General features: G+C 45.5%; 1 protein-coding gene across 1 annotated transcript in view; it reads left to right on the top strand.

The window, feature by feature from the left end:
• Positions 1–26,261, top strand: part of LOC144689615 (synaptojanin-2-like) — a 283,459-nt gene that overhangs the window by 145,521 nt on the left and 111,677 nt on the right. The window contains 2 exon segments of the mRNA XM_078556842.1: positions 14,435–14,591; positions 24,714–24,905. Coding sequence (XP_078412968.1) covers positions 14,435–14,591; positions 24,714–24,905 — 349 coding nt within the window.

Below are 26,261 nucleotides of genomic sequence, written 5' to 3'. Positions count from 1 at the left end.
CCACCCTGAAAATGCCCCCCTTATCCCAACCTTCTATCTTTTATTAGTTAGCCAACCCTCTATCCATGCTAATATACTACCCCAAACACCATGGGCTCTTATTCTATTAAGTAGCCTTACATGCAGTACCTTATCGAACGCCTTTCGGAAATCCAAATATATTATATCTAATGGTTCCCCTTCATTATCCTGCTATTTACCGCCTCAAAGAATTCTAATAAATTTGTCAGGCCTGATTTCCCCTTCATGAAGCCATGCTGCCTCTCCTTTTTTAGATTATGTAATTCTAAATGCTCTGCTATTACACCCTTTATAATAGACTCTAGCATTTTCCCAGTGACAGATATTAAGCTAACTGGCCTATAGTAACGCTTTTTTTTTTTATCTTCCTCCCTTTTTGAATAAAGGTGTTACATTGGTAGTTTTCCAATCCTCTGGGACTTTTCCAGAATCTAAGGATTCTTGGAAGATTACTACCAGTGCATCCACTATCTCTGTAGCTACTTCCTTTAATATCCTAGGATGGAACCCATCAGGACCAGGGGACTTATTGGCCTTTATTTTCCCTCGTACGTTTTTTCTAGTGATAGTTATTGTATTTATTTCCTCCCCATCTTTTGCACCTTGATTATTTAGTGTTGGAATGCTGTTAGTGTCTTCTAATGTGAAAACTGAAGCAAAGTATTTATTCAACTCCTCTACCATTTCCTGGTTCCCCATTATTATTTCCCTAGCCTCATTCTCTAAGGGGCCTATGATCACTTTGGTCTCTCTCTTCCTTTTTTTATACTTAAAGAAGCCCTTACTGTATGTTTTTATATTACTTGCTAGTTTACCCTCAACATTTATTTTCTCCCACATTATTTTTTTGGTTATCATTTGTTGGTTTTTAAAACTTTCCCAATCCTCTGGCTTACCACTAATCTTTGCCACATTGTATATCTTTTCTTTTAATTTGATACTATCCTTAACTTCCTTGGTTAACCAAGGTTGGTTTATCTCCTTCCTTGAATCCTTCTTCCTCAGTGGGATATATCTTTGTTGTGAGTCATGAACTATTTTCTTAAACGTCTGCCATTGTTCATCAACCGTCTTTTTCTCCTAAAATCCCATCCCAGTCTACTCCAGCCAACTCTGCCCTCATTTCTTTGTAGTTACCTTTATTTAAGTTTAGCACAGTTGTTTGCGACCCAAGTTTCTCACTCGCAAACTGAATGCTAAATTCTATAATTTTATGGTTACTGTTTCCTAGGGAATCTTTTACTGTGAAATTATTTATTAAACCTGCCTCATTACACATTACCAGATCCAAAATAGCCTGATCCCTGGATGGATCCACAACATATTGTTCTAGGCAACTGTCCCGAATACACTCTGAATTCTTGCTCGTGGCTACCTCTGCCAATTTGATTTTCTCAATCTACATGAAGATTAAAGTCACCCATGATTAATGTACTGCCTTTTTTACATGCTCTCATTATCTCCTGACATATTCTCTGTCCTACAGCATATCTACTGTTCTGGGGCCTATAGACTACTCCCACCAGTCAAGACGACCCCCTTGATATATCTTACCTCCACACGTATGGATTCTACATCTTCTGATCCAAGATTGTTTCTTGCTATCGTACTTGTTCCATCTCATACTAACAAAGCTACACCACTACCCTTTCCTTCCTGCCTGTCCTTTCGAAAAGTCACATACCCCTGAATATTTAGTTCCCAGCTTTGATCTCCTTGTAACTATGTCTCCGTAATGGCTATAAGAGCATACCCATTAACCTTTATTTATGCCATTAATTCATTTATTTTGTTCCAAATACTATGTGCATTTAAGTAGAGAGCCATTAATTTTGCCTTTTTTTTGCCATTTTGCCATTTTTCCCCCTTTGACCTATATGCTGCTCTTTTTTTTAAGTTTGTCACACTCTGGGTATCATTACCGAAATAGCTGCCCTGCAAGGCTGCCATACCCTTTTACTTTGTAAGCCAATGCACCCTCTTTCCAGAACCGTCCCCCCTCTATTTGGTTTAAAGCCCTCGCTACAGCCTTAGTTATTCGGTTCGCCAGGACATTGGTCCATTGGTTCAAGTGAAGCCAGCCTCACTGGAACAGCTCCTTTCTACCCCAGTACTAGTGCCAGTGTCCCATGAACTGAAACCCATTCCTCCCACACCAACTTTTGAGCCACGCATTTAACTCCTTGATTTTATTTACCCTATGCCAGTTTGCCCGTGGCTGAGGTAGTACTCCCCAGATTATTAGCTTGGAGGCTCTGCTTTTTCATTTAGCTCCTATTCTTTCAGCAGAACCTCCTTTCTAGTCTTATCAATGTCGTTGGTACCATCATGGATGACGACAACTGGATCCCTCCCCTCCCACTCCAAGTTCCTCTCCAGCCCTGAGGAGATGTCCTTAACCCTGGCACCGGGCAGGCAACACAGCCTTTGGCACTCTCACTCATGGCTGCAGAGAACAGTATCCTCCTAGTTATACTGTCCCCTACCACTACTACATTCCTATTTCTTCCCCCCACTTGAATGGCTCCCTGTACCACAGTGCTGTGGTCAGTTCACTCATCCTCTCTGCAGTCCTCGCTTTCGTCCACACAGCTTGCAAGAACCTCATAACTGTTGGACAGCTGCAGGGGCCGAGGCTCCTCGAATGCTACCCCCTGGGTCCCCACATCTACCTCACCTGCAGTGACACCCTCCTGTCTCTGATCACAGACCAAATTTAAATTACCTAATCTGAGGGGTGTGACCGCCTCCTGGAGCAAAGTGTGCAGGTAACTTTCCCCCTCCCTGATGTGGCGCAATGTCTGTAGCTCAGACTTCAGCTCCTTAATTCGGATCCAAAGTTCCTCGAGCTGCAAATACTTGGTACAGATGTGTTTGCCCTGGATTACCTTGGTGTCCAGTAGCTCCCACATATTGCAGCAGCAACATGTCACCTGTCCTGCCATCGCTATCGTATTTTATTCAAATTATTAATTAATTTTTCTGGTATCCCTACTCTTTACACTTTATTATAATTATTTTTTATACACTCCATTTTGCCTATCCTTCCTAAATGTCGAAAATCTTTCAATATTTGGTTCCCAGCCTTGGTCACCCTGCAGCCACATCCCATAATGGCAATTAGATCATACCTGTTTACTTCCATTTGTGCCATCAATTCATCTGCCTTATTGCGAATGCTGTGTGCAATCTGATAGAATGCCTTTAATTCTTTCTTTTTATTATTTTCGGAGCCTTGAGCCTTATCTGCTGGTGTAATCGTAAATTTGCTTGCTCTGTCCCTTCCTGCCACACTCAGGTTATCAACTCCCTTATTGCTACTTTTCTCTCTTGCCTTGTCTTCTCTCTTTTTAATTTATCATATTTTCCCTCACTTAATCCCTCACCACCACCCCTCCCCCCACCACCACCCCTACTATTCAGTTTAAAGCCCTCTCTACTACCCTAGTTATATGAGTCACCAGAACGTTGGTCCCAGCATGGTTCAGGTGAAGACTATCCCAATGGTACAGTTCCCACTTTCCCCAGTCTGCCCCATGAATTGAAACCCATTTGTCCTAGATCAATCTTTGAGTCATACATTTGACTCTTTAATCTTATTTACCCTACTCCCATTTGCTTGTGGACCTGGTAATAATCCAGAGATAATTAACTTTGAGGATCTGCTTTTTAATTTAGCCCCTAGCTGCTCATATTCTCCAAGCAGATCCTCTTTCCTAGTTCTGCCTATGTCATTCATACCTACATGGACCACAACCACTAAATTCCCCTTTTCCTCCCCCAACTGCGAGTTCCTGTCAAGCCCTGAACAGACCCAAACCCTGGCACCAGGCAGGCCACACAGCCTTCTGGACTGTTGCTCTTGGCTTCAGCGAACTGTGATTATCCCCCTGACTATACTGTCCCCAACTACCACTACATTCCGATTAACTTCACCCTGCTGGATTGGCTTCCTGTACCACGGTGCCGTGGTCAGTTCGCTCATTCACCTTGTAACCCCTTGCTTTCATCCAAACAGGTAGCAAGAACCTCAAACCTGTTGGACAATTGCAAGGGTTGAGGCTACTCCACTTCTACTTTCTTGATCCCCATATCTGCCTCATTCGAAGTCACACCCATCTATCCCTGACGTAAAGGCAGGGGTGTGACTGCCTCCTGGAACAGTGTCCTAGTAACTTTCCCCCTCCCTGGTGCATCACAGTATGTTCAGCTTGGCCTCCAGCTCAGTGATTCTGAGTGGCTCCAGCAGCAAACACTTACTGCAGACGTGTTTGCCGTGGATCACACTGGTGTCCACAACCACCCATGTTCTGCAGCTGCCACACATCACCTACCCGCCATCTTTTTGGGTTCACTTAATTAATTATTTTACTGATTAACTTTTAATTAATATCTCTAGTCCTGCCTGTGGTTACATTCTTGTTATTTCAATAAATGTTCTATTTACTTACCCCGATTGAAATTCCCTAGTTAAGATAAATAGGAAATACTCACCAGCCAATCTAATTAGCTTTATTACTATTAATAAACCTTATTACTATTTAAAAAAACCTTACAATTACTAAAATTACCTAAGTTTTGAAAGATAAATGAGAAAAATAATGAGCAGCCAGTCAACTGCCTATTTTCCTGCAGCATTACGGTTTGATTTTTCTCAGAATGCAGTCGGTCTGCTCTGGAGGCATTGGCTGGATTGAACTGGATAGGTCTTTTAGATTCTGCTGTCTGTCTCCGGGTCCTCCTCTCTCCTGCTCTTTTGGGTTCCCCTAATGGTTGAGTAAGCAACTGACATTTGTTGTTCTACATTACACATGAAGAATTTCCAACTAAGGGTTAATATATAAACACTTATGATTGTGTTACTTGATTATTGCCCTGGCTGTTTAATTGTTGCTGCTTAATTTAATGGGGTGAAAACAACAAAAACAATAACTTGCATTTATATAGCTCCTTTACAACAGCAACTTGTATTCAAATAGTAGCTTTAATGTAATAAAATGTCCAAAGGTACATCGCAGGAGTGTTCTAAGCAAAATTTGACATTAGGTGATATTTAGTGAAAAGCTTGGCCAAAGAAGTAAGTTTTAAGGAGCGTCTTAAAGTAGGAAAGAGAGGTAGAAAGCCAGAGAAGTTTAATGAGGAAATTCCAGAGATTAGGGCCTGGGCAACTGAAGGCACGGCCATTAAGGTTGGAGCAATTAAAATCGGGATGCTCAAGTGGCCAGAATTATATGTGTGCAGATATCTCAGAGGATTGTGGGGCTGGAGGAGTTTACAGAGATAGGGAAGGGCAAGGCCATGGAGGGATTTGAAAACAAAAATGAGAATTTTAAAATTAAGTTGTTGCCTAACCAGGAGCCAGTGCAGCTCCTTGGGCACAGGGGTGATGGGTGAACAGGACTTGGTGTGAGTAAGGAAATAGGCAGCAGAATTTTGGATGAGCTCAAGTTTACAAAGGGAAGAATGAGGGAGGCCAGTAAGGAATGCATTGCAATAGTCAAGCCTAGAGTTTACAAAGGTACAGATGATAGTTTCAGCAGCGTATGAGCTGAGGCAGGGCAGAGTCTGGACTTGGTAGCTAGGGAATGGAATATGAAGTGGGGACTGAAGACAATGGCTTTGGTCTTTCCACTATTTAATTGGAGGAAATTTCTGATCATCTGGTACTGGCTGTCAAATAAGCAGGCTGATAATTTAGAGAGAGTGGAAAGGGTGATGAAAGGTGATAATGAGGTAGAGCTGGGTGTCATGTGAAAACTGGCGGTGTTTTTGGATGATGTCACCGAGGAGCAGCATGCAGATGCAAAATAGAAGGGGGCCTAATATAGATCCTTGGGGTCACCAGAAGTAATATGGCAGGGATTGGAAGAAAAGGCATTGCAATATTACTCTGGCTATGCTTAGATAGATAAGAGTGACACCAGGTGAGAGCAGCCCCACCCAGCTGGACAACAGCGGAGAGGAGGATGGTGTGGTCAACTGTGTCAAAGGCTGCAGACATGTCAAGAAGGATGAGGAGAGAAAGCATACCTTTGTCATGGTCACCTAGGATGTCGTTTGTGACTTTGATAAGTGTCACTTTTGTACTGTGGCAAGGGCAGAAACCTGATTGGAGGGATCCAAATATGGAGTTCTGTGAAAGATGTGCATGGATTTGGAATACGTTCAAGGAGTTGGGAGAGGAAATGGAAGTTGGCCATGGGATGGTGGTTTGCAAAGGTGATAGGACCAAGGTGATTTTTTGAGGAACGGGGTGGCAATGACAGTTCTGAAGCAGGGAGTGATAGTACCTGAAGAGAGAGAACTGTTAACAACCAGGAAGGCGAGTTAATTGAGAGTAAGATTTTCAAAGACACTTCACAGAAGTGTGATCAAACAACATTTGACACCAAGCCACAAAAAGAGGTATTAGAACAGAGGAACAAAAGAAATCGAATAGGATTTAAAAAAGCATCTTAGAGGCAAAAGAGGTAGAGAAGTGAAGAGAAGTAGAGAGGAATTCCATAGCTTAGGGCTGAGGCAGCTGAAGGCACGTGCACTTTTGGTAGAGTGATTAAAATCAGGAATGCATAAGTGGCCGGAATTGGAGGAACGTAGAGATCTCAGAGGACTTTGCAGATTTAGGGAGGGGAGAGGCCAATGAGCAATTTGAAAACGAGGATGAGAATGTTGGAGAGGGACCAAGACATAGCGCGAGTGGAGCGGCAATTTTAAAGAATGAGGGGAACCAGTCCCAAGACCAGAGCGGGTCTGGGAGGCAGCGCAAGACAAGCGGAGCCTTGGTAAGATTTAAAGACAACGGGAGCTGAGAGTCAGAGCGGAGATTTAAAAGGAGCAAGAGCTGGACTCAGGGCTGAAAGCAGTGCAAGGATAGAATGAGAGTTCCGGAAAGACTCAGGGCTGAAAGCGGCACGATGACAGAGCGAGAGTTCCGGAAAGACTCAGGGCTGAAAGCGGCACGATGACAGAGCGAGAGTTCTGGAAAGACTCGGGGCTGAAAGCAGCACGATGACAGAGCGAGAGCTCCGGAGAGACTCGGGGCTGAAAGCGGCATGATGACAGAGCGAGAGCTCCGGAGAGACTCGGGGCTGAAAGCGGCACGATGACAGAGCGCGAGTTCCGGAAAGACTCAGGGCTGAAAGCGGCATGATGACAGAGCGAGAGTTCCGGAAAGACTCAGGGCTGAAAGCGGCACGATGACAGAGCGAGAGTTCCGGAAAGACTCGGGGCTGAAAGCGGCATGATGACAGAGCGAGAGTTCCGGAGAGACTCGGGGCTGAAAGTGGCATGATGACAGAGCGAGAGTTCCGGAAAGACTCGGGGCTGAAAGCGGCACGATGACAGAGCGAGAGTTCCGGAAAGACTCCGGGCTGACCGGAGAGGAGATGCCAGCAAGAGCGGTATAAAAAGGTGTGAGAAACAGAGGCCAAGACCAAAGAGGAGAGGCCAGCGAGAATGGTATAAAAGGATTCGAAAAACAGAGGCCGAGACCAGAGAGGAGAGGCGTACCCTCAGGACCTTCAGGCGGTTGAGTTCAAAGTGACGTCACGATTCAAAAAGTGATGTAATGCAGGGGAGGCAGCTGATTGCTAAGTAGGGTCACTTTTACTTCTCTACTTCTACTTTTTCTACTAATTAAGCTGCTGCAGTCTATTAGCTTAAACAAAATAAGATGAGGACTTTGGACTGTAGAGGGAGTGTTTGGAGTGGAATAAGGCCTCTAGCGTGATTACTCTTCTTTAAAGGGAGTAACTAATAAGCTTAATCTAAAGGGAAGTCATGGCAGCAGAGCTCGCACCTGTTATATGCTCCTCCTGTGCTATGTGGGAAGTCATGGACACTTCTAGTGTCCCTGGCGACCATGTGCAGTAATTGTGTCCAGCTGCAGCTACTGGCTAACCGCAATTTGGAGCTGGAGCTACGGTGGATTCACTGTGGGGCATCTGCAATGCTGAGATTATCATGGACGCGTTCAGTGAGGTGGTCACACCGCTGGCAAAAACTGAACTGGCAGAGTAGAGGAAAGCAGGTAGTACAGGAGTACCCTGTGGCTGCCCCCCTGCTGTAACAGATATACCGTTTTGGATATTGTTGGGGGAGACGACTTCTCGGTAAAGCAGCAGGGGCCAAGTCCATGACACCACAGGTGGCTCTGCTGTACAAGAGGGGAGGAAGAAGAGTGGCAGGGCTACAGTGATAGGGGTTTCTATAGTAAAGGTAACAGACAGGCGTTTCTGTGCCTGCAAAAGAGACTCCAGGATGGTATGTTGCCTCCGTGGTGCCAGGGTCAAGGATGTCTCAGAGAGGCTGCAGGGCATTCTGAAGGGGGAGGTTGAACAGCCAGTGATCGTGGTGCATATTGATACCAAAGACATAGGTAAAAATAGGGATGAGGTCCTTCAAGCTGAATATAGGGAGTTGGGACGTAAATTAAAAAGTAGGACCTCAAAGGTAGCAATCTCAGCATTACTACCAGTACCACGTACTAGCGAGAGTAGAAATAACAGGATATATCAGATGAATATGTGCCTGAAGAAATGGTGTAGGGGGGAGGGATTCAGATTCCTGGGACATTGGGACCGATTCTGCGGAAGGTGGTACCAGTACAAATAGGACGGGTTGCATCTGGGCAGGACCGGGACCAATGTCCTCGGGTGGGGTGTTTGCTAGTGCAGTTGGGGAGGGTTTAAACTTGAATGACAAGGGGATGGGAACTGGAGCAGGGAGACAGAGGAGGGGGAAACCAGGATAAAACAAAAGACAGAAAAGTAAGATGCAAAAGTGGAAGGCAGAAAAAAACAAGGGTGAAAAACAAATGGGGCCATAGTGCAAAATAAAGCTAAGATGACTAACAAAGTTAAAAAGACAAGTCTAAGGCATTGCATCTTAATGTGCGAAGCATTCGCAATAAGGTAGATGAATTAACAGCGCAAATAGATATAAACAGTTATGGTATAGCTGCAATTACGGACACATGGCTGCAGGGTGACCAAGGATGGGAACTGAACATCCAGGGGTATTCAGTATTTAGGAGGGACAGGCAAATAGGGAACAGAGGCGGGGTAGCATTGTTAGTAAAGGAGGAAATCAATGCAATAGTGAGGGAGGATATTGGCTTGGAAAATCATGATGTGGAATCTGTTTGGGTGGAGGTAAGAAACACCAAGGGGCAGAAAACGTTGGTGGGGGTTGTCTATAGGCCCCCAAACAGTAATGGAGATGTAAGGGAAACTAATAAGCAGGAAATTAAAGACGCATGCAATAAGGGTTCAACTGTAATCATGGGTGACTTTAATCTACATATTGATTGGACAAACCAAACTAGCAATAATACTGTGGAAGAGGAGTTCCTGGAGTGCGTACATGATGGTTTTTTTATATCAATACGTTGAGGAACCAACTAGAGAGCAGGTTATCCTAGACTGGGTATTGTGCAATGAGAAAGGATTAATTAACAATCTTGTTCCCTTGAGGAAGACTGACTATAAAATGATAGAATTGTTCATAAGGATAGAGAGTGAAGAAGTTGAAACTAGAGTCCTGAATCTAAATAAAGGGAAGTACGAGTGTAAGAAGTGCGAGTTGGCAATGATGGATTGGGGAACCTTACTAAAAGGGTTGACAGTGGATAGGCAATGGCTAATATTTAAGGAACATATGCATGAATTATAGCAATTATTCATAGAAACATAGAAAATAGGAGCAGGAGTAGGCCATTCGGCCCTTCAAGCCTGCTCCACCTTTCATTATGATCATGGCTGATCATCCAACTCAATAGCCTGCTCCTGCTTTCTCCCCATATCCTTTGATCCCTTTCACCTCAAGAGCTATATCTAACTCCTTCTTGAAAACATACAATGTTTTGGCCTCAACTACTTTCTGTGGTAGCAAACTCCACAGACTCACCGCTCTCTGGGTGAAGAAATTTCTCCTCATCTCAGCCCTAAATGGTCTACCCCGTATCCTCAGACTGTGACCCCTGGTTCATTCCTGTCTGGCGCGAAAATAAAACAGGAAAGGTGGCTCAAGCATGGCTTACAAAAGAAATTAGGGATTGTATTAGATCCAAAGAGGAGACATATAAAATTGCCAAAAAAGGAACAAACATGAGGATTGGGAGGAGTTTAGAATTCAGCAATGGTGAATAAAAAAATTGATCAAGAAGGGAAAATGGAGCATGAGAGTAGACTTGCAAGGAACAAAAAAACTGACTGTAAAAGCCTCTATAAATAGGTGAAGAGAAAAAGATTAGTGAAGACAAGCATAGGTCCCTTGCAGTCAGAAATGGGGGAAATTATAATGAACAAAGAAATGGCAGAAGAATTGAACACATATTTTGGTTCTGCCTTCACAACAGAGGAAAAAAATAATTTCCTAGCAATTTTAGGGAACCAAGGGTCTAGTGAGAGGGAGGAATTGAAGAAAATTTGTATTAGTAAAAAAAAATGGCGCTAGAGAAATTAATGGGGTTAAAGGTTGAAAAAACCAAGGGCCTGATAATCTACATCCCAGAGTACTAAAGGAAGTGATCCTGGAAATATTGGATGCATTGGTGGCCATCTTCCAAAATGCTACAGACTCTGGAGCAGCTCCTACAGATTGGAGGGTGGCAAATGTAACCCCAGTATTTAAAAAAGGAGGGAGAGGAAAAACAGATAATTACAGACCAGTTAGCCTAACATCAGTAGTGGGGGAAAATGTAGAGCCTATTATAAAAGACACGGTAATAGAAAAGTTGGAAAGCATTAATGGGATTAGACAAAGTCAGCATGGGTTTATGAAAGGGAAATCATGCTTAACTAATCTACTGGAGCTGTTTGAGGATGTAACTAGTAGAATAGATAGGGGAGAACCAGTGGATGTGGTGTATTTGGATTTCAAGAAGGCTTTTGATAAGGCCCCACATAAGAGGCTAGTGGGCAAAAGTAAAGCACATGGGATTGGAGGTAATAACCAAATGCACTATTTCCAAGTTGACTGATGACACAAAACTGGGCGGGGTTGTGAGGAGGATGCAAGGAGGTTTCAGGGCGATTGTGTGTGTGGGCAAACACATTGCAGATGCAGTATAATGTGGATAAATGTAAAGTTATATGCTTCGGAGTAAAAAACAGAAAGGCAGAGTATTATTTAAATGTGATATATTGGGAAATGTGGATATACAAAGGGATCTGGGTATCCTTGTGCACTAGTCAATGAAAGTAAACTGGCAGGTGCAGCAAGCAATTCGGAACGCAAATGGTATGTTGGCCTTTATTGCAAGAGGATTTGAGTTCAGAAGCAGGGATGTCTTACTGCAGTTACAGTGCCTTGGTGAGACCACACCTGGAGTATTGTGTGCAGTTTTGGTCTCCCTACCTAAGAAAGGATGTACTTGCCATGGAAGGAGTGCTGCGAAGGTTCACTAGGCTGATACTGGGGATGGCAGGACTGAGGAGAGATTGGTTCAACTGGGCCTGTATTCACTAGAGTTTAGAAGAATGAAAGGGGATCTGATTGAAACGTATAAAATTCTAACAGGGCTAGACAGACTAGATGGAGGGAGGATGTTTCCGCTGGTTGGGGAGTCTAGAACCAGGGGCCACAGTGTCAGGATATGGGGCAGGCCATCTAGGACTGAGATGAGGAAGTCTCTATCAGAAGGCTGTGGAGGTCGGGTCACTGAGTATATTCAAGAAAGAAATTGATAAGTTTTTGGATATTAGGGGCATCAAGGGGTATGGAGAGAAAGCGGGAAAATGACATTGAGATAGAGGATCAGCCATGATCATATTGAATGGTGGAGCAGGCTTGATGGGCTGAATGGCCTACTCTTGCTCTCAGTTTCTATGTGTTTCTATGGATGGTGAGTCAGTTTAAGTCAATGAGCACCAGGGACGATGGGTGGATGGGACTTGGCATAGTTAGGCCACGAGTAGCAGAGTTTTGCATGAACTCAAGTTTATGTAGGGTGAAAGATGGACGACTGATCAGGAGGGCATTGGAATAATCAAGACTAGAGGTAACAAAGGCATGGGTGAGTGTTTTGGCAACAAATGAGCGAAGGTTAGAATTGGACCATATTACGGAGGTAAAAGTAGGTGGAATCAATGATGGAATGGATACGTGTTTGGGAAGTCAGCTCGGAGTCAAGTATGACGAGAAAGTTGCGAACAGTCTGTTTTAGCCTCCGACAGTTGCCAGGAGTCAGTGGTTAAGGAACAGATTTTATGGCAGGGACTGAAATCAATGACTTCAGCCTTCCACAATATTTAGTTAGAGGAAATTTCTGCACTAGACCAGGACCAGGATTTTATGTTTGCAAATCAGGACTTGTGCCATCCCGTGTATACTTTAAATCCGGAGTGAACCCGATGTCAAAATGTCAGTTGTCCATGTAGGCAGTACATCCAGACACGCATCAGATAATCTGAAAGAAGCCTCCCTTCTACTTGCACTCATTTTCCACTTCCTGGTTAGGTTTTTCCTGTCAGAGTCTGCAACAAGCCTCCTCCTTTTCATCTATGAACTTGGACCTTTAAATAGTCAGGAGAAATCACATTATGCAGGTCTGTGTCACACCCTCTCGCATGCAGTGGTAATGCTAAACCTGGAAGTAAAATGAAAATAAAGCATTTCTGTTGAAATGGAACGTTCCGATGTGTGCCATGATGATGCACGTTCGTCACACACTATTGGATTCCCAATCTTTGTTCCATTTCTTCGCTAATATTCAAGCCAATAACTCTGATCCCTGATGGTGTGAAAGTTTCTAGACATCACTTGGCAATCTGCTAATGGTATATACAAATTTATGAGGGAGTGACTTTTGGGCTTTTAAAAGGCAAAACAGAGGTCTGAATAAATTCAGAACGCACTCCCTCTCCAACCCTCCACCCACCCCATATGCATAGAGTGATCGAATCTTCTTCATTGCAGATTAGGGGTCACCTTTGACATAGGACTTGATGACTACACTTTTTGCAGTGCTATTTGCAGTGTTTCTTTGTGGGTGACCATAGCACAACAAGTTCCTACAAACAGCAAATTAATAAGAACATAAGAAATAGGAACAGGAGTAGACCATTCGGCCCCCCGAGCCTGCTCCGCTATTCAATAATATCACTGCTGATCATCTTGTTTCAATTTCCATATACCCATCTACCCCCAATCACCTTTGATTCCCTTGCCTAACAAGAATCTGTCTACCTCCGCCTTAAAAATATTTAGTGACCCCGCCACCACCACCTTCTGAGGCAGAGTTTCAAATCCCTCTGAGAGGAAAAAATTCTCATCATCTTTGTCCTAAAAGGGTGACACCGTGCAGGATATTATATACTTCAATCAAATCACCCCTCACTCTTCTAAACTCCAGTGGAAACAAGCCCAGTCTGCCCAACCTTTCCTCATATGACAACCCACTCATTTCGGGTACCAATCTAGTAAACCTCCTTTGAACCGCCTCCAATGCATTTACATCTTCCCTTAAATAAGGAGACCAAAACTGCACACAGTATTCGAGGTGTAAACTCACCAATGGTCTGTATAACTGAAGCATAATGTCCTTACTTTTCTGTTCAGTCCCTCTTGTAATAAAGGATAGCATTCCATTAGGCTTCTTAAATACTTGCTGTACCAGCACACTAACTTTTTGTGACTCATGTACTAGAACACCTAGATCGCTCTGCACCTCAGAATTATGCAGCCGTTCTCCATTTAAGTAATACTCTGCTTTTTTGTTCTTCCTGCCAAAGTGAACAGCTTCACTTTTTCCCACATTAAACTCCATTTGCCAGATCTTTGCCCACTCACTCAACCTATCTATATCCATCTGCAACCTTCTCATGTCTTCTTCACAACATACTTTTCAACCTATCTTTGTGTCATCTGCAAATTTAGCTACCATGTCTTCACTCCCCTCATCTAAGTCATTGATGTAAATTGAAAAAGTTCAGGTCCCAGCATAGACCCCTGTGGGACTCCACTCATCACATCCTGCCAATCTGAAAAACACCCATTCATGCCAGCCAGCCAATCTTCTATCCATGCTAATATGCTACCCCCTACACCATGCGCTTTTATTTTTGAATGATGATCATTCTTTGGTGATGTTGGTTGACCGAGAGTTATTGGTGAGCATACTGGGGCCATTGGTGAGCATACTACTCCAATAGTGCATAGAATAAAATCTTCTGCATCTACTTGATTAGGCAGGCACAGCTTTGGTCTCATTCAAAAGATGGTACCTCCGATAGTGCAAAAGTTCCTCAGTATTGCATTCATATTTGTAGTGTGATCCCATAAGCTTTGGATTGAGCTGAGAGCATTGCCAATTGAGCCAGAGCTATCCCCTGAAAGGCTAGGAAGTGTAAAAGTTGAATTAGGATGGAACTGTTGCTATAAACTCATTAATAAAGTATTTGTGTTTGTCTAGGTAAAAGATGGAGCACGCTCTGTATCTCGAACAATTCAGGCCAATTTCTTTGATGGAGCTAAACAAGATGCTATTGATTTGCTCCTCATGGGGGATTTTTACAATGAAGATTATGCAGATAAGGCGAGGATGCTGATGGACAGCAGTGCATTTTTCAGTAAGTAACCATGTTCATGACAAACATATCACCATGTTTCCTGCAGTAACCTGTGTTACGGACAGGAGGGGGGATTAATTTAAACAGCCCTGATTTCTCCACTCACGACCCGTCCATAAACAGAAAGGTGTTTTTGATTTCTGATTTCCCCCCCTTATAAGCGGTGGCATATTTTCCCCAAGCCTTCAGTTTGGAGTTATCTAATCCTCTGTTAATAACCCCACAGCAAACTTGAGATAAGGTAAAATATGAGGATTGGTTTATTTTTACACACACGTATAATGTGGGAAGGGGTTTCACAATGTCAGCCCCTGTTTGCACTCATACAATAAAAGGGGAATAAGGGAAAGAAAGGGGTACAGGGCAAGACCATGATAAAAATAAGAGTTATGGTTTCACATGAGTCCAGAATCCAGAATCGAAAAGTCCAGTGGCATCTTCCTTCAGAGGTTAGCAGGCTGAAACTGTTGCAGAAGCGAGGACTTTTTAAAATTAACTTACAGGACCTGAGCGTCGCTGGCTAGGCCAGCATTTATTGCCCATCCCTAATTGCCCTTGAGAAGGTGGTGGTGAGCTGCCTTCTTGAACCCGCTGCAGTCCATATGGTGTAGGTACATCCAGAGTGCTGTTAGGAAAGGAGTTCCAGGATTTTGACTCAGTGCCAATGAATGAATGGCGATATATTTCCAAGTCAGGATGGTGAGTGGCTTCGAGGCGAACTTCCAGGTGGTGTTGTTTCCATGTATCTGCTGCCCTGGTCCTTCTGGATGGTAGTGGCGTGGGTTTGGAAGGTGCTGCCTAAGGAGCCTTGGTGAATTCCTGCAGTGCATCTTGTAGATGGTACACATTGCTGCTACTGTGCGTCAGTGGTGGAGGGAGTGAATGTGGATAGACTGCCAATCAAGTGGGCTGCTTTGTCCTGGATGGTGTCAAGCTTCTTGAGTGTTGTTGGAGCTGCACACATCGAGGCAAGTGGAGAATATTCCATCACACTCCTGACTTGTGCCTTGTAGATGGTGGGCAGGCTTTGGGGAATCAGGAGGTGAGTTACTCATCGCAGGATTCCTAACCTCTGACCTGCTGTTGTAGCCACAGTATTTATGTGGCTAGTCCAGTTCAGTTTCAGGGCAATTGTAACCCCCAGGATGTTGATGGTGGGTAATTCAGTGATGGTAATGCCATTGAATGTCAAGGGGTGATGGGTAGATTTTCTCTTGCTCTGGATGGTCATTGCCTGGCACTTGTGGGGCGTGAATGTTACTCACCATTCGTCAGCCCAAGCCTGGATATTGTCTAAGTCTTGCTGCATTTGGACATGGACTGCTTCAGTGTCTGAGGAGTCACAAATGGTGCTGGACATTGTGCAATCATCAGCGAACATCCCCACGCCTGACCTTATGATGGAAGGAAGGTCATTGATGAAGCAACTGAAGATGGTTGGGCCTAGGACACTACTCTGAGGAACTCCTGCAGTGATGTCCTGGAGCTGAGATGACTGACCTCCAACAACCACAACCATCTTCCTTTGTGCTAGATATGACTCCAACCAGTGGAGAGGTTTCCCCCTGATTCCGATTGACTCCAGTTTTGCTAGGGCTCCTTGATGCCACACTTGGTCAAATGCTGCCTTGATGTCAAGGGCAGTCACTCTCACCTCACCTCGGGAGTTCAGCTTTTTTGTCCATGTTTGAACCAAGGCTGTAATGAGGTCAGGAACTGAGTGACCCTGGCAAAACCCAAACTGAGTGCCACTGAGCAGGTTATTGCTAAGCAAGTGCTGCTTGATAGCAGAGTTGATGACCCCTTCCATCACTGATGATTGAGATGGGAGAAGGCACATAGAGATGAATTAGTCATGAAGGCACAGATACAGAAGCTCCAATGTTCCAGTAGTTCACAGTGTAGATGAGGGCCAGGAACTTCACCTGTACAGAGCTCTTTCTCCTGCTACCTGTTATTTTCCTTCCAGTCTTCTGGCTGGATCCCGCCTCTCCCTGTCGGAGAAAAATGAAATGAATTCCATTTCAAAAAGGGTCTGGGGTTTTACAGGGTGGTTATCACTCAAGGGCCACTCTGGGTGATCTGCGGTGGAGTGCTGGACATCTCACTCTGTGGGTGCTGGGCCCTGGGATCATAGGGCTGAGCTGCTTTTGCCCAGCCTAGCTCCTGCCTATCCACTTTGGTGAGCTGTGGGCTCAGGTATTCAGACCCAGAGACTGGGGTTCGGCTGAGGGTCAGGAGAGTGTTAAAGGAACCTTGACCTCTTTAGGGGATTCCAGTTTGAGGTCTGGCTCAGGCGCTAGCACAACTGAATTCCAGTTTTTGGTGCTTAACGCTTTCGGTTGGCACAGCAGCAGGCGGACAGTTACCCCCTGAACTCGGGCCAGTCTTTTTAGGCCAGGATAACAGGAAGGTGGCCTTCTGACAGGGGCCTCTCTCGCATTCACACTGGAAATGGCTACAAGGCTGCAACCTGGTCGGGGTTATGGATCATTTTAAAAGGGGGCAGTTAACTCTGTCCGGCCCTCTTGCAATTCTGCACAATGGTGAGTGGGCACGGGGTCCAGTCTGGCTGGGGTCCCTCTACTGGTCAGTTGTCTGATAAGTTCAGTGTCTTTTGGGACACTACTGCCCTCTGGGGAATGGTCAGCTCTTGCTGGTTCTCCAGGTGGCTTATCAACTGTGTGAGGAATCACCTCTTTCTGGACCATCTTGGGGACTTTTCTGCTCCACATTTGACTTTGCCATAAAATGGTCAGTGAAATCAATCACTGGCCCCCTAGCCAGGGCCTTTGGCTTTGGATGGGCTGCTCTCCTAACATTTTCCATGTCCTCTGGAACACCACTGCCCTTGAGAGGAGGTGCAACTCCAGCTACCCTCCCTGGTGGCTTATAGACTGCGGGAGGCATCTCCCTCCCTATCTGTTTATTGGTTTGGGAACTCCCTTTGTCTCTATTTAATGCCAGAAAGAAGGTTTCTGACAGCCATACTTCAGGCACGTCCTTAACCTTTTCCTTTCCGGGCTTAATAACCTGTCTTCTTTCAGGCTCGTCGGCTACCTAGGCCATCTCCTTCACAATTTCTTTCCCTGCTCTAGGCTTCTCTGGTCCCTACTTAATTTGTAGATATTTGGGGAATCTATTTCAGATTCTAGTGGCCTTCTCTGGACCTCTTTTAATTTTACTGGTCTGGATTTGGCCTTGCTACCTTCGAGCAGCTCTTGCTCAGGGTTTACGGTGCTATCCCACCCTTTCGGGCCTCTGGACTTTCTCCAGCTTTGTGCCCCTCTGCAGATTTCTTATGCTTGGTCTTGGCCTCTTTTCTATCACTGGATAGCACCTGGCTGCCAGCCAAATCGTTCCCAAGGAGGAAATCGATTCCTGCTACTGGTAGCTGTGAGATTGGATAGTATTTTTAAAAAATATTTTGGGGAATGTGTTATTCTGTAAAGAAGGCTGGGTGACTGTGTGGGTGTGTGAGATTTGATTAAGCTGGGCAAGAGATTGATAGGAGTCAGGTTGTCTGGGGGGTTTAAAACATGAAAAGGATAGAGGTTTTAAGTTTGAGGTACAATAGGTTAGATGTAACATTTGCATTTTTTGATAAGTTGAGAGTTTGTTTGAATACCAAAATATCACAGGTAAAAAGAAATATGTTTGCAGAAATATCTTGCAGGAGCTCCATGGGTAAATAGTAGTGGGGATGTTATATTTAATTGATCCAAAGCAAACACAAAATAAAGACATAAAAGATTTTATATTTGGAAGCATTTGAGTTTCAAAGAGGTGTGAGAACAATGGAACCAGAGATGAAGGGGAAGAAAGGTATTTTAGAGTTACTGTGAAGAGCCTAGATAGGGAGATAGCTGGAGCTGAGCTGGGAGCTGTTCACCCTGGGTTGGGAGAGGATGCCGTTTGAACCAGCTATCCAGTCAAGTCAGAAGAGCCTTGGGGTGCAACAAGCAATTTTATTCTGAAGTGGATTCCACCGGAGAGTGCAAGAGGGTAGAGGTCATGTGGTATGCCTTTATTGAAGCTGCAGCAGTTTGCCCTGTGTAATATTACTGGACTTTATAGTTAAACATATATAAGGAAGTGTTGCTTGGAGGTGTTTGCTTGTGGATCTGACCAAGTAGAGTCTTTTTGGGGAATGTTTTGTAAGGCTATCTTGTTAATAAAACTTTTACTTTTAATTTTTAAAATCCGAAAAGTGTTATTGGACCTCTTACTGCTGAGATTGGTATGTCGTCTTCCCATTTTCAGAATACAAAAAAAAAAGTATGGCCCGTAAGCCAAGTTTCCCTTTGAGATTTGATTTGCACAGCAATTAACACTGGCTGTGGTTATAACATAGCTTAGGGACAATTCCTACTGTAATAGGGCCTGAATGCTCGGTGGACTTTATGAAGGGGTGCAAACACAGATACTCCTCCGCTCCACTGATCAGGGCTTTGGCCTTCAGGGAGGACTCAGAGGGTAGGTTTAGGTTTCCCTCCAACATTAAGAGCGGAATCGTCAGTGCCTGCTGGCGTTGGGCGTGTTCGATGGCATGAGTAGACAATATGGTGAGAAAGCCAAAGATCAGTTTCACGTTGTGAAACCAGTTTGCGATCATCCGCTCAGTCCGTCAATGGCAGGCTGCGTTTCCCGCCATCAGATGTTGGGAACCTCATCGTAATACATCTGTATATCATTATAAGGCCAGCCTGCCAGACTCATCCCCCCTGCTGGATCGTCCACTCATGTCGGCGGGAAAATACACCGTTTCAGAATACACCTTAACAAGTGTGACGTGTAGAAGTTGGGTCTTACTGCCAGGGCCTTGCTCACATTGTGGACATTTGAGGAGCAGCAAGTGCTGCAGCCCGACAGCAACGGGATCCTGGAGGAACATCCATGGCATGCTGGGTGGATTCTCATGGACAGCTTGAAGCAGCCCTTGGAAATTGGATAGTCACCATTGATGGTCAAAGGGGTGGCTGAGGATGGTCTAGGGTTGACTGGGAGAGGAAAGGTGCCAGGGGGGTGAGGTTGGGAGGGGGAAATGAAGGTATCATGGAGGTGAGATTGGAAGGGGAGAATGAAGGTGTCAGGAGGGTGAGGTTGGCAGGGGGAATGAAGAAGTTGGGGGTAAAGTAGGGAGGGGGGAATGAAGGTGTCGGGGAGTGAGGTTGGGAGGGGGGAATGAAGGTGTCGGAGGGTGAGATTGGGAGCGGGTGAGTATGGGGGAGGAGGGGTTAACTGGGAGAAGATGGCAACTGGGAAAGCAGATGTATGGGGGCGGAAGATATAAGGGAAGGAGTTTGGAGGGGGAAAGGAATCCAGGGGGATGAAGAAGTATGAGAGGGGACGGATTTCTGATGGAGGAAGGAGTCAGGAAGGGGGAAGGAGTAAAACTGGAGGAAGAAGTGAGGGTGTCTGAGGGAGTCAAGAATAGGAAAGAGTAAGGCTGGAGGAAGAAGTGAGACTGGAGGAAGAGATAAGGCAGGAGGAAGGAGTCGGAGGGGGGGAAGGGCTAAGGGTGGTGGAAGAAGTAAGAGTAACTGAGGGAGTCCGGAAGGAAGGGACTAAGCCATTGGGTGGGGGTTGGGGGGAGAAGTCCTGGGGGGGTAGGGGTGTGAGGACTAAGTGGGGGGTGGGATGGGATATCAGGGGGAGGAGGAGGAAGGGGTCCGGACAGGGGGTAAGGGGTCCAGAGCGGGGTAATGTCCAGGTGAATATGCGAGGCAAGGATGTGATAAGTCCATGACTGCCCCCTGGGGAGCGAACTGAGGATGAGCGTGGTATGAGGGAATGGTGAGAATGACCGAGGGCAGATTGAGGCAGTAGGGTGGGAGGGGGAGGGTGAGGATTCGCCGATAGCGGTAGGAGGGACGGCAAAGGTGGTTGGTGTGACCCTGGGGGTGGGAGGAGGAGGTGAATGTGGATCGGGGTGGGATTTTCAGGGAAGAACTAAACGTGCACGTTCACCTGGACACACCCGAAGGAAAAGGGTTGTGGCTGGTAGGTCACGGAGGGGAGGTGGAAGGTGATGTCAGGGGGCTGAACTGTGATGGGGGAAAGGAAATTGGTGATTGAGGGAGGGGAAAAGATGGGGGAGCTCATGAAAAACCAAATCCTCACCATATTGTCCAAATTAAAAGTGAAATGAGAGTCGTGGTGGGCGAGATCAGGTGCTCCGTGGCAGTGTGAGCAGTGGATGGGTGGAGATGCAGGTCAGTTCAGATGGACAACTGGAAGTGAACCCCAGCCGGCAGCATTGAAAATGCGCAGGACATTGAGGTGAGTGTGCTACGTGAAGGATCTCCGTGGTGGGAGAAGGCTTGATTGAGGCTCTGAAAGGCCCTGCAGCACACATACACACCTCGCTTCAGAGTCACTCGTTGGCCAGCTGCTCCCTCTGTGGTGACAGAGGATGAGGTTGAGGGGCTCACAGGCAAAGGGGACTTGGGAGAGGACAGCCTCTGAGATCCTCAAGTGGATAACCCAGCGGTGTCCAGCTGCCGCTCCTCCTCCCTTTGGGTGCCTGGGGACCCCAGTCTGACTCTCTAAGGGGAAGGAGCACCTGGAGGGACATCGAGGTGCCCTGTTTCCCCCTCACGTTGCCACTGCAGGAACTCACCCTTGGCTTTCGCGATGGAGTGCCGGTCTGCACACACATCTGTGTTTTGCTGGACCAGGGTCTCCATGACGTCCACCATACTCCCTACAGAGACCTGAATACATGCACCTGTCGGTACCACTTCATCACAGAGCAGGCAGACGCATTCCTTTGACTCACGAGCCACTCTGCTGAGGGCTCCCAACAGCTCTGCGTGATGTTCCCCCGCCTTCTGCTGACTCTCCACGATGAGTTGGAAGGCCGAATCCAGAGGCTCGTCATCTGACTCGGACCTCACAGATGCCCAGTCCCCAGCAGTCCTTCGAGTGCTGGGGAGCTCGCAGGAACCTGCCTCCTCCTGCTGTGGACATGTGTATGTGTAGCGACCACCAGATTGTGAACCTGAGCCTGCTCTAGACCTAGGTTCCACCGAGATGTGTGTCTCTGCGCTGGTGGAGGGTGTGGGTAAGCGCTGTGATGGGTCTTCCAGGATGTTTATTTCCAGCTCTTCAATAGTGGAGGAGTCCTCTTGGCTGGAGGTGAGGACCTGGATGGAGCTGAGGGACTGGCTGGCTGAGGGTGTGCGTGTCTTGGCAGAGCTCCCTGTGAACCAAAGTAGAGATAATTAATGCATGGCAGCAGAGTCAAAAACAGGAGAGTGAGCTCACATTTGCATTGAGAGGGCTGAAGTGGTGCAGAATGGCAAACACAAGTGTGTTTGCTGCCAACCTCACCGTCACTGCAGGAGTGAGTGTGAGCAGGACACATGGCACTACGTGGAATGTTTGTGCGGTGTGCAGAACCCATGGACAGGATGAGAACCTGAACTCCAGAGGATATGAGCCTGAGGAAGATGTGAGGGTGTGTGTGAGAGTTAGTGGTGTTGTCCCTTGAGGTGTGAGATCCCTGTGGGTGCGTGATGGGTTTGTGAGTGTATGAGTTGAAAGTAATGAGAAGATTGAATTACATTGGCGGAAAGGATGAAACCATTCATTTTTTTTAGCACTGTCCTCTTTTGCAAGGCATTGGTGCTGACCACCGCTGCCCCCACTTCCAAGCCAGGCCAGATTTATGAGGTTGCTGCCCATTCTGCAACCAGAGTGGGGGTAGAGGACATCCCAGCAAGTCTCCACTGCATCCAAAAGGATGGACTCGTCATTGATCCTGGGGCTGCAGCCTTCTTGTTTCTCTGGGCCATCCTGTCATCTTTCCTGGGTTGGAAGCACTGAGATGTGTGCATGCGGCTGGGCTTTAAATATGGCGCCCAGTGTGCTGAAATGGTGAGGTGGTGATGTGGTGGGCGAATGAGAGCCCACTTGCCTTGGAAATGGCGTGTTTCCTAGGAATGCATAATTAATATGGCGGGTTTGGGACGATACGGTGTGGGGATGATTCCGCCCTAAGGACTGAGTGGCCCCTGTGTCCCGGAGCAGTACCATGGACTTGATCACATTTTGGGACAGGTAGGGGGTACATTTTTCCTGAGTGGACAAAACTCTGGAAACACTGCGGGAGTTTGCCCGGCTCAGACCCGCATGGTGCCATGCCCTCCAATGGGTAAATTTCTGTAGCGAGAGACTCTGCTGCACAATCCATTGAGGCATTCTTTGGGGGACTATTCACGTGAAGCCTGCCTAGGCCAACTGGTTTGCCTCGCAATCTCCAGCAATTTGGATCTGGAATGACCCATTTTGTTGCAATGAGAACACACCGGCCTCTGGGAATTCTCCTGTTGGGCTGCAGGGGGGGTTCTTGCACCCTCTTTCCTGTTTTCTGGTTGGGCGCCCTTTCCTATCTAGATTGACCTGCTTCTCTTTCCAATGCTCATAGGTGTAGTTTGGAAAGGTCTGCCTGAATGTCCAGGCCTATTGGTGAGGTCATAGCTGTCTGCTGTGACTGCTGCACCCCTGGCTGTGAAGATTCACGAGGTGTATTCATAGGTTGGAGGGTAAGAAATTTTTGAATCCCTCCAACAGTACTACACCCTCAGGTGTGTGGGATTTTTAGGGACCTTATCCATTGGTTGAACGCAATTTGTTTCAGCTGTTCAAACTCGACATAGGTTTGAGATGGCTTCTTTCGAGGATTCCGGAATTGCTGGCGGTATGCCTCTGGGACAAACTTGTTGGCACTTAGGGTGGTAGCCTTAGTCTGCTCATAATTTAGGGACACCTCGGAAGGCAGCATGGCGTAGACCTCCTGGGCTCTCGCTGACAGCTGCCCTTGAATTAAAAATGACCAGATCTCCAAGGGCCATTTTAGTTGTCTTGCTATTTTCTCAAAGGCGGTAAAAATGACTGCACATCAGTCTCTTCAAATTTGGGAAGGAATCTTGCATATTTGAGGGTCTGAGAGCTCCAGGTTAGGGGAATAGCGGATGCTGCCAGGTAGAGAAAGATTTTCCCTTGCAGCGGCTAGTTGTCTGCTCTCTCATTCCCTTTGAGCTGCTAGCTCCATTTCCAATTTTTAGAACTTGAATTCTCTTTCCCTCTCCTGAGATTCTAGCGGCAATTTAAGCTTTTCCAGCTCATAATTGGCTAGGGGAGGGGATATGGAGTCGTGATTGAGCTCTTCATCTGACTGCTCTACTGGTAACATCAGATCCAGATGTTCTACCAATGCCAGGATTAGTTCATTTCTATTCTTTTTGCTGGGTAATTTGAACTGTATCTCCCTAGCTGCAGCTTTCAATTGATCCGTGCTAAGGGCTGCCAAAGATTCACAGTTTAAATGCTCTTGATGAACAAACATTTGGGCATCAAACTTTGCCATTTTCTTAGTGTTAGGACAAGGAATTTGCTGTGGTAAGTTACTTGTCTTGAAATTAGCCTCAGCCACCGCATTTTCCCTCTTTGGCTTCCAATTGATTTCTTTCAGTATCCAATTCAGGCTCGTTTTAAAATTTTAGACTCTAACCAAATTCAGGTTGGGTTTTCCCAGATTTGAGCTCCCAATTTCTGTTATGAACAGGAGGGGGGATTAATTTTAGCAGCCCTGATTTCTCCACTCACTACCCGTCCGTAGAGAGAAAGGTGTTTTTGATTTCACTCATATAAACCCTTGAATTTAATAGAGGAGTCAGGGTCCTTTTGTCTTTTGCAGACATACCGTCTCTGTATTCAGTGCCCTAGAAATGTTAAAGGGGGTTGGTGCATTCTTTGGAGTTGATTGTCGGCAGTCACGGAGGACATTCGTACCTCTTTAAATATAACAAGGTCCCTGCTGCTTTCTGAAGGTTAGAAATTCCTCTGGTATGAGTCATGGCTAGTCAGGGTAAAGCCTTGTCCATTTTTAAAATAAAAATAATAATTTTATAAAGTAGCCAAGTTGAAGTAGATATATATATTTTCCTTCCTGCCTTCTGGCCGGGACACCTGCCTGTCCCTTGACTTTCAAGACTTAAACCCCTGCCACCTTGTCGTCTTTCCTGCCCTTTTCATTCATGGTGGTATACTATGCTTTAACTAACCGTGTGTAATATGAAATGATGATAGATTTCTAATTGTCCCATTGTCTTACAGCACCTCCTGGGATTTTGCAAGCTATGTGTGAACGGCAGGTAGAATACACCAATATCAAGGGTGTTCGCATCAGCATTGGGACCTGGAATGTAAATGGTGGTAAACAGTTCAGAAGCAACATGCTCAGTAGTGTGGAACTCAGTAGTTGGTTACTTGATTCTTTCAAACAGAATGGAACACCCAAATTCCAGGGTAAGTTGCTGAACTTAACTTTTCAAACTTATACTTAACCTGAATATGTTCAGTTATTTGGAACCCTTCGTTCACAGAATTAATGTTGAAATTTATTTAAATTGCCAGATATATATATGCATTCTGCAAACTACTTAGCACAACCATTATCCAGGTATATTATCAGAAAGTTCAGATTTAAGTGAAAAGATAGAAAGCAGAGAGTAGTGGTGAGTCCTTGTTTTTCAGACTGGAGGAAAGTGTGCAATGGTATCTGTGTTGCGACCCCCGTTCTTTTCAGTATATGTTAATGACCTGGACTTGCGTATACAGGACTTCATATTAAAATTTGTAGAATGCACAAAATTCACAAATATAGTAAACAGTGAGGATGATAGGAAGCTCAGAATGACAGACAGACTCATGAAATAGGCAGACACATGGCAAGTGAAACTTAATGCAGAGAGATGTGAAGTGATTATTTTGTTAGGAAGAATCAAGAGAGGAAATATAAATTAATAATGTTAAAGGGGGTGCAGGAACAGAGAGACCTGGGGGTGTACATAAACAAGTCTTTGAAGGTGGCAGGAGAAGCTGAGATGGCTGTTAAAAAGGCACAGTTACAATAATCTGGAATTTATTGCCTGAAAGGAGTCTAGATAGAATGGATTTGGAAGGCTCTATTTCCCTTGGTTTAAAGGATCCATAATCAGGAAGCATTGATTTAGAGTGAGAGGTAGAGGTTTAGAGAGGATTTGAGGAGAAATGTTTTCACCCAGAGAGTGTTGGGGATCTGGAACTTGCTGCCTGAAAGGATGGTAGAGTCAGAAATCCTGATAACAATAAAAAAATACTTGGATAGGCACTGGAAGTTGCGTAACCTATAAGGCGACAGACTAAGAGCTGGAAAGTGGGATTAGGCTTCCTAATCCATTCTATCTAGACTCTTCATAGCTTTATATGTTTCAATTAGGTCTCCCTTCAGCTGCCTCAGTCCCAAAGAAATCAACCCTAGGTCTATCCAAGCTTTCTTCGCAACTAAAATTCTTCAGTCCAGCCAACACCCTCATAAATCTTCTTTACCCTCTCTAGCACAATCACATCGTTCTATAGCATGGTAAGCAAAACTGTTTGCAGTACTCCAGCTGTGGTCTAACTAATATTTTAAACAGTTCCGGTATGACCTCCCCGCTCTCATGTTCTTTGCCTCAGCTAATAAGCGCAAGTATTCCACGTGCCTTCTTGACCATCTTATCTAGCTGTCAGGTATCTGTGCTTTCCCTTGTCTTGTTATTCTCTTGATGGTAACATTCCAGTAAATCTCCTCTGCAAACTCTCTATGGCTTTGACATCATTCCAAAAGTGTGGTGTCCAGCA

The sequence above is a fragment of the Cetorhinus maximus genome, chromosome 14 (genome assembly GCF_964194155.1).
Source record: "Cetorhinus maximus chromosome 14, sCetMax3.hap1.1, whole genome shotgun sequence".
In the NCBI taxonomy this organism is placed as follows: Eukaryota; Metazoa; Chordata; class Chondrichthyes; order Lamniformes; family Cetorhinidae; genus Cetorhinus; species Cetorhinus maximus.
The sequence above is the reverse complement of the archived record's forward strand: the minus strand, read 5'-3'. Positions and strand labels throughout refer to the sequence as shown.